The sequence below is a fragment of the Eurypyga helias genome, unplaced genomic scaffold, assembly GCF_000690775.1.
Source record: "Eurypyga helias isolate BGI_N326 unplaced genomic scaffold, ASM69077v1 Scaffold23875, whole genome shotgun sequence".
Taxonomy (NCBI): domain Eukaryota; kingdom Metazoa; phylum Chordata; class Aves; order Eurypygiformes; family Eurypygidae; genus Eurypyga; species Eurypyga helias.
The window spans coordinates 1-8,769 of NW_010253704.1; the positions used below are offsets into that span (position 1 = coordinate 1).

At 41.2% G+C, this 8,769-nt stretch overlaps 1 protein-coding gene across 1 annotated transcript; it reads right to left on the reverse strand.

Moving 5' to 3' along the window:
* Positions 1-2,196: 2,196 nt before the first annotated feature.
* Positions 2,197-8,690, reverse strand: FBXO4 (F-box protein 4; the record flags this gene model as incomplete). Its single annotated transcript, XM_010152760.1, has 6 exons — positions 2,197-2,286; positions 3,233-3,408; positions 4,276-4,454; positions 4,972-5,047; positions 6,637-6,857; positions 8,433-8,690. Coding segments are annotated over 6 exons (1,000 nt in total), but the record flags the coding sequence as incomplete, so codon positions are not given.
* Between the last annotated feature and the right edge of the window lie 79 nt (positions 8,691-8,769).

Genomic DNA, 8,769 nt, shown 5'->3' on the forward strand with positions numbered 1-8,769 from the left:
CGGTAACTGGGTTTTCTTATCCATCACATGTATGGTCATTTTAACCTTTTGCTTTATGCGGTGACCGCCGTTTAGGTAAACAACCTGCCTCGGTGGGCAGGAAAGCGATTTTCTTTCTAGCACTGTTAAAATCCTTCATCCCAAGGACAGCAAGATTCCTGGGACGGAGATCCTGATGGTTTTATTTCTCACAAACCCATCACAGTTGTATTGTCTAGGATAAATACAAGGCCATTTAGATTTATATATATATATATCAAGGTTTTAAAATACATTTTGGTAACAATCTAATATTCCATATCGACTGATTTTGAATTTGCAACAATTTAAGTCCCAAGCTCATTTCACTTACTACGCATCTAAACTCGGCGGACTCAGGAATTTAAACAGCAGGAAGCGTTCTGAGTGAAATCGGAACGAGATCTGCAGTGCACCTCTGCAGCTACTTGGCAGGTGAACTCGCTAGAGGCTGGCTGGGTCACCCCCAGGACAGCTCTGCGCACCCCAGGCGCTCTTTCGCACAGCGCACGCCCGCCTTCCTCGGCTCTGCTGACCCACCACAGTGCTCGACCGTGCAAGCTACCCACCAGCAGCTCTGCCATCCCAGGGTGCTGGAGCTGCGTGACTGCATGGGCTCCAATTCCCAGTTGGCTGCCTAGGCTGCATCCTTAAAACTTGTAATTCTTAACTCTTTACCTTACCCCCTACCTTTAATGTAATTGATGTGACTTAGGTTCAGAAAAAATATATTCTCCAAATTATCCTGACCTTTTAAAATGCCACTGAATTAATATGTTAACTAAACAGATAACATTCCATAACATTGCTCATTAATGACTAATGATGACGATGATAATCTGTTATCTGTTGTGGCAGCATGGCTGCAGACACTGTGTGTCTGGAGAGGGGCGTGGCTTACCACACTAAGACTGTAAATATTGTTCTTTAAAAAGTAATTTCTTCCTGATGAAGAAAGCGGAATCTTGCATTTAAAAAAGTATTTGTAGTAGCTAACAGTGCGGCAGGTTGTTGCATTCAACCCTCTGCAGACAGATCACTATGGAATTATTATGACCAGTGGGAAAGTCACACACTCCCAGTCACAAAGCATGGAATTTCCCCCAAATACTCAAAAATCTTCTGTGTCTTCTCTATTTTAAAGGGCAAAACAGAAAAAAAAAACCCACAGATCAAAACAAATACCTGCATAAACGAAAAATCCAAGGGAAATTTCTGAACATTCAACCAATAATTAAAACACATGCAGAGGGTGGAAGACTAGGACTACCCCAAACGACATCACTATGGAAAATGCAATTCCAGCTCTGAAATGTTGTTTCCCTTTTTATAAAAGTGTTTGCAACTGTGTAGAAAATTCCAAGCCAAGAACACTTCATGTCTGCAAATGGCCACCACTACCTGAGTAAGTGACCGGGCCTATGTATTTCCTAAACGTCCTGAACTACTATCGACTCTACTTAACATTCATCCATTACATCAAAGGCATGTCCAGTTCAAGCTACAATTTCGTAACGACAGAAAGCAGAGGATGCTGAAGTGTTCCGTGGTTGGTTAATAAGCAGGACAACAAATAAGAAAAAAACAATTAATACACGATAGGTTGGTTGTTTCTAAGAATTTTGATCTGGGCCAACAAATCTCCTGCAGGTGCTATTTCTTGTCTAGGCATTGTTTCTCAAAAAATTACAGGGGAGTCTGCTCTTTTGAAAGAGATACGGTCCCTCTGTCAACCTACTACATGCTGTACAATGTACAGTTTTGGTTGGGAACTGCCACTGTCAAGATCTCCAATGACTGTACTCAATAAATGCGACATGTGCATGGGGCTGTGCTGACAACCTAACCTAGTGTTAGGGATATTTACAGGAGAGATTTGATTACCAGATATACTGAGCACAGACTGCACCCTCAAGGCCCCAGCTTGAAAGACAGAAGAAAACCCACCCCAATTGCACTCCAGACTCACTTCTTCATCAGCTGCTGGAATCCATGCAATCCTACTCGTAACTCAGGACTATAGCTGGAAAAATGTTAATTATCAAAGTACGTGCAGTCACAAGTATGCAGGTGTGCCTTTTAAATCTCCCTTTGACAGTGCTGTCAGGGCAAGAGTCTCACTCCACCTGAACCGCAAAACACCCACAACTCTGTACAGTACAACGGTGCAAGGTTCCATTACTGTGCATTTTTATGATTCACTTCTTCCAGAAGCCACTCAATTCCATTCAGCAATCCAGCTAAAGTTGCAGCTACAGTGTCCTGTACCTGTAAGAACAAAAAAAGCTAATGGATTGGAGATAACAGGTAACAGGTTCTAACAGTATTTTAGCATCACTCCATGTCTATCATTAAAGTCAGAAATACTCATATCAAATATAAACCTTTATCACTGTTTTTTAAAGGTCACTTAGACCTTTATTTTATCTCAATTGTTCCATCAGCTATTCTGGAACATCATACTTAGGGATGAGAATCTACTGGAAAATTCTTCTTGTAAGTCTTCAAGCAAAAGTGCTGCTAGCTTTAGAATTCAATGCATATTAAAAATTCTCTGATCTTGTAACATATTATAAAATTACTATTATAAACAACATGGTTTTTAAAAAGCCTGCAAGCACCTTCCTTGTAATTATTTCAAATCAGGATTTTGTTTTTTTCTGATTAAGTACTGCTCTTCACCTACACAGTATCGCCAAAAGTAGAAATTACACGTGTCTGAGCCCTATAGATACACACTGTGCTTGACAAGCACAAAAGAACAGCTTCAGGACCTCACATTAGGTAAAAAACCCAATGTGTCAAAAACTTAATACATTGTGCCGAGTGAGTGACAATTAACAGCCTCCTGAAAACGGCAGAAAAGTCTACCTTGTTTCCAAGTCCTTGGTTTGTGACTCAGGAAATGCAGATTTAAATTAACTGAAGCTTCCTTACTCGCTTCAACACCAGCATTTCGTCCTTCCTTGCACTCTCTCTCCATCTGAAGTTTCCTGTCTGTTGCTGGGCAATCCACTCAGCTCCCCTACATCCAGACAGGCTAGTGCTTCACCTCAGTGGGGCAAAGAAACTAGATTCTTCACTTAGGGGAGAGCTCACGTATAGCGTTGAAGGCTGCACACTTACTTAGGTAGATACAGTTCAGGAACTATCGTAAGCCTAAATTAAATTTAAGCCACAGAGAAATAGAAAATAAAGGTTTAAAACCAAGTACCATCCAGGGCTGCTGTAGCAGATTTAGTTGCAACTGATGTGCCATGTAAACACACGGAATTCTTTTCACACCAGTGTGAGAGACACAAGACAAAATCAGCAGAGGTCTGTTCGGAGGCCCGAGGGATGGATCAATCATTGCCAAAATACGAGCCAGTTCCTCTTGACGATCCGGCTCTAAGAAACAATTTTTAATACATGAGTATTAAATATATGTAAATCCCAAGGACAATTTTTTTTTTTCCTAACTTTTCAAATATTTAAGGTTTCAGAGGTGAGGAAACAGAGGCCTGGAAGGGATGTGGCCAAATTATCTAGTTCTGCTTATCACAAGGCTAAAACATGTACACAGATGTTCATGTCACACTCAAATTATTTCAAGATCTCCATATATTCTCCAGGCAGCCTGTTCCAGTCTTTAACGTCAGCGTGTTTTCCCAAGTACCTTGCAGACAAAACTGCAACAGGCCGTTAAGAAATACTCACACACCGTAGAGTCAGCAGCCCTTCCCTACTGACCACACTTCTCACCTTAGTACGTCCCTTCACATTATTTTTTACCTTCTTCTTTTCTGAGCTATCCCTTTCCCTCCATTCAAAGTTGACGAATGTACAGAAGATTACCGTAGCAGGAATTTGGATTATCCTCTTATAGGGCTACCCCGATTTGGACTAACTGGACCCTTAACGGCAGTTTTCCTATTTTTTCTGTTTCCAGGCTATTGCACCACCACCAATGCATTTCTGCCTTCCTCTCCCACGTTTTGTTTTTTAATCCAGATCTTTTCCTACATGTATCTTAGAGAGCAACCACCCACACTGACCATAGAAAGAAAGGGCCATAACCCCTCACAGGGGGATGAGGGACAGTGCCTATGATAGGATCTCTTCGACTGGGTAAGCCATGAAGAAATAGCACTAACAAAGCAGATTTTGAAAGAACTGGAACATGGATTTTGATGTATTGCACATTCTTTGAAATCTTTTATAATATTTCAATCATTCACAACATATGAATAAATAAAATAAAGAGAAACTCCTTACTTTTATGAGCTTCTGCATTAGCAACATAAATGAATCCATCAACTACTTCGCACACCTTTTTCACTTGCGCTATTACGCTGTAGTGCACGGCTTGCTGATTCCCTACTACGCTGTCCTCTTGGTAGAACATCTTATTCACAGCCACGGCTTGCTCTTCCCTTGCTCTCCTCCTTTCCACACTGAAAGGTATTTCAGTACTTCAGTAGTCAGGTTAATTGAGAACGCAAAATCTCAGTTTTGAGACTGTAGGCAGCACAGGAAAGGGACAGAAAAATGGCCTGAGACAGCAGAACAGTTTCATTTCTCCCCAAGCCCTCCCATCCCCCATTCTTTCCTACTGTACATACACAGATGGTCAGCAAGCTGCAAGATGCATAGGAAAATACACCCTGGAAAAGCTTATATAGTGTTTCAAAAGGGAACCAATTAAGGTATCAAGAGGGATAGAAGCACCTGTTATGTACTTTCATACATGTTTGCTGTGTATATGGTTTAGAAAAGGCTTATACCTTCCACACGAAAATTTAGTGCTTGGAGAAAGAAAGAAAAAGTGAAGATATGCGTGGAAGCTTCAGTTTATAAGGAGTATCCATGCACGTGAATAGACACATAAAAATTATGTAACAAAAACATGATGAAAAGTATGAAATTACTGAGAAACTGTACCTGTACTTTTTGGTGGTGAGCAAATCTTACCTGGTAGTCGAATATAATGTCAGTATATTGAATTTTTGATTGTTGTTAAACTGAAAACTGACTCCTGATCCAATTCCTACAGAGAAAAAAAAAAAGAGATTACAACTACTTGGTTACTGAATACAACTAAGTGGAAGGCTGAAAATACCAGTGGTGCTGTAAAATGGGTATCTGCAATAGGTGCTGCTGCTAGGGGTAGCATATTTACTATTTTACAATGAAATTTTATACATACCCTAATTGATCAGACAATTTAATTAAAATCAGTTCAATAGTATTAAAAGAAAACAAGGAGGCATTTCCATGTTCTGATACTTACACTTGAACCTAGAAACCTAACTCAGAGAGGAGCCAGACCTGTGTTTATTAGCCGAAACTGGCATAGCAAAGGCTCTAGTCTGCTTACAACAAGCTGCATTGAAAAGGACACGAGAGGAAAAGAAGTAACAATACTAAAAATATTTTCACACTTTCTATAAATACAATTTAATCATTCCAATTCTGCTATGCTGAAATAAACATTAGTTACAAAGTAATACATTTTTGTCTCTGGTTTGGACTGAACTGAAATTAAAGATGCTCAAAACTATGCTTTAAAACACAAAAGAATCCTGTAACTCTTCCAAATTAAATTTACATCACTTAACACCACAAGACTGAATCATATAAAGGATCAGTCTTGACTTCTTGTATTAAAGCACAAATGTGCTTTTTAGCCACTTATTGCAAGCAGTAGCTAAAGAAAGTTCTGGCTGCATTCATCCATTACAACAGCAGGTGTGACAGGGAACTTCGGATCAAAACAGAAGTTTTGATCCCTCCAACATTGTGCAAATTTAATCATAAGCTCACTGCAGCTATAATTTTATCCCAAATGTTCACTGCATTTATCATTAGAATCATAGAATCACAGAATAGTTTGGGTTGGAAGGGACCTCAAAGACCATCTAGTTCCAAGCACCCTGCCATGGGCAGGGACACCTTCCACTGGACCAGGTTGCTCAAAGCCTCATCCAGCCTGGCCTTGAACACTTCCAGGGATGGGGCATCCACAGCTTCTCTGGGAAACCTGTTCCAGTGCCTCACCACCCTCTCCGGGAAGAACTTCTTCCTGATATCTCTTCTCAACCTCTCCGCTTTCAACTTAAACCTGTTACCCCTTGTCCTGTCACTACAGGCCCTTGTAAAAAGTCCCCCCCAGCTTCCTTGTTGGCCCCTTCAGGCACTGGAAGGTGCTATAAGGTCTCCCCAGAGCCTTCTCTTCTCCAGGCTGAACAAGCCCAACTCTCGCAGCCTGTCCCCATAGCAGAGGTGCTCCAGCCCTCTGGTCGTCGTGGCCTTCCCTGGACTCACTCCAACTAGTTGATATCCATCTTATGTTGAGGGCTCCAGAGCTGGCATAGAATTGTTTTAGTTGGAAAAGACATTTAAGATCATTGACTCCAACCATCAACCTAGCAGTGCCAATCCACCACTAAACCGTATGTCCCTAAGCACTATGTTGTGCAGACATATAAATAGAGAGAAAAAATTAGTGGGTTTCTTTTTTACCATTATGCTATTGAGTTTCAAGGGTAGAAAATAACATCCCTTTTCTCCATTTCTCCCGACATGTTTTTTGCGTTTTATCTGTTTACGAAATAAAAAAGCCAAAACCAGCATTACCATGAATTTGTCTTTGAGGTAGGCCAGCTACTAGCAGAATTTCTGGGCATGTCATCATCTTTTGCACTAAAGAGTCATCCAGCTCTTCCAAACCCGGCCCAAACATAGCAAAGCGGGGTTCTGCCTGAGTTACCAGTGACTGCAAAAAGGAAGTCACAGCCCCATACCGGGGACGGCTTGATTTCAAACTTCTTCTGCTCTGGGGGCAGCTTTTTTTGTATCTGTGTAAAATAGATGCAACTAGAAATTAAACACAAAATACAGAAGAGGTATTAATCGAACAACATAGATTGATTTAGGTCCCACACTCCTCATACAACTCAAGAACAGGTGACAAATCATAAATTTCCAAACTGATAGTTTCAAGCACCAGTACAAAGCAGGTAGAGGCATCAGTCCTTTCAAAGTCCAAATACCAACTTTTTGGACGTTAGTATACTTCTGTCTCTGGATGTTTTAGTTTATTTTTAAAAATAAAATAAAACAAATTCCCCCACCCTCGGTGAACACACAGTACTGGTAAAATAACAGAGCTGATGGGTCACATACACTATAAAAAATATGAGACTTTTGAATGCATTGCAAACCTTGCTTAGGCTGCTTCTGTGTTAATAAACACAAACGATGAAACAGGTAACTCCACCTGAAAAGAACCATTCCCCGCCCACCCCCCCAGTAGGCACAGGGAATGCATGTTCTGAAAGACCTGCTCATCTGAGCAGAAGCTAGAAGGCATGAAAGGACTTTGGTAATCAAGGGGAAGAAGGGTCAATCACAGAAGTGACAGACATCCCAGAAAAGCAGCTTCAGACTACTTCCGCGGTCATGGTAGGCTGCTGTTGGAGAAGAAACATTAAATGTGCGCTCCTCTACACCCAAACCGTTGAGACCGCGAAACCACGAAGTGCTCACAGACACAAGGGCGATCAGTAACAGCAGGATTCAAACTGGTGATGCCCTGAAGCGTCCACACCTATGAAGATTTAAAACCAATGTTCAAAATCTGTAGATACTTCAAGTTCTGGGTGTGTCTTTCCTATCTGTAAAGGGGGGATGAAAGGCACACAGATTGCAGAGATGAGTGCACTTACCATGGAGCAACAGCTTTATGAAGTCATCTCTGAAAAATTTAACTGCAAATTACTGCAAATTAAGGGACTTGAATGTTTTTTAAAAAAAATCACATAGCCACCCCCTTGTCTTAAAGAGTTCTTCCCTGTCACCCAAACACATTATGAGAGTTGCTATGCTTTTCAACACTAGCTGAAACCACAGTCCTTGTCTTACCTCCTCTGACTGTCAGAGCTAACACAGTGCTGCTTGCTATCTTGTGCACATTCAAAAATGCTTGTCTGCACACCAGATGAAAAAAAAAAAAGATTCATTCAATTTGCTGCAGTTTAAAGGCCTTTTAGTCCTTTTATTAAAGTAAGAAATCATTTGCCATTGTACTGAGAGCAAAGAACACATTTTTATCGAGATGAACAGTGCACCCAGCTTCCGAGATTAATTATTTCTGGGTCACAGCAGACACGTAGTTCATAAAAAAAAAGCCTTACGTTAGATTTGACTTTTTTACAACATTTTACATTACTGTTGCATTCCAAACAGGAAGAGCTGACCAAACTACCAAACAACAGGAAATTTTATTTCCAAATCAAACAATGGAGGCATGTGAAAATGTAAGCAGTGTTTTACAGGGCAGCTTTACCGATCTTAATCCAAAACATGCCTGTGGGCTAAATATTACTGCTGTGGAGAGACATTTAAGTAGTGTAGAATATAAAGGTACTTACGCTGCCATGTAATCGTACAGCGCATTATCGCTGTCCTCTGAAAAGGGTTTATTAAAAATCTCCACATCCGGGAGTGATTTCCAATCAACCGATGTCCAAAAGGGGAGATCCCTCAGGAGAAAATACCTCCACAACAACGGATCTTGCACAGCCGCCCTCCAGTAACAACTCGTGCTTCCCAAATGGCACAGATCTTGGGGCGAGAGGAAGGACATGATGTTCAGCTGCACGTCGATCTGAAAAGCGTCCAGAGCAGCGCTTTAAGGACTGGGGAATGGAGCAGTCGATGAGGCGGGATGACGAGCTCCCCACCACACACGCCATCCCCGGGTTTCCC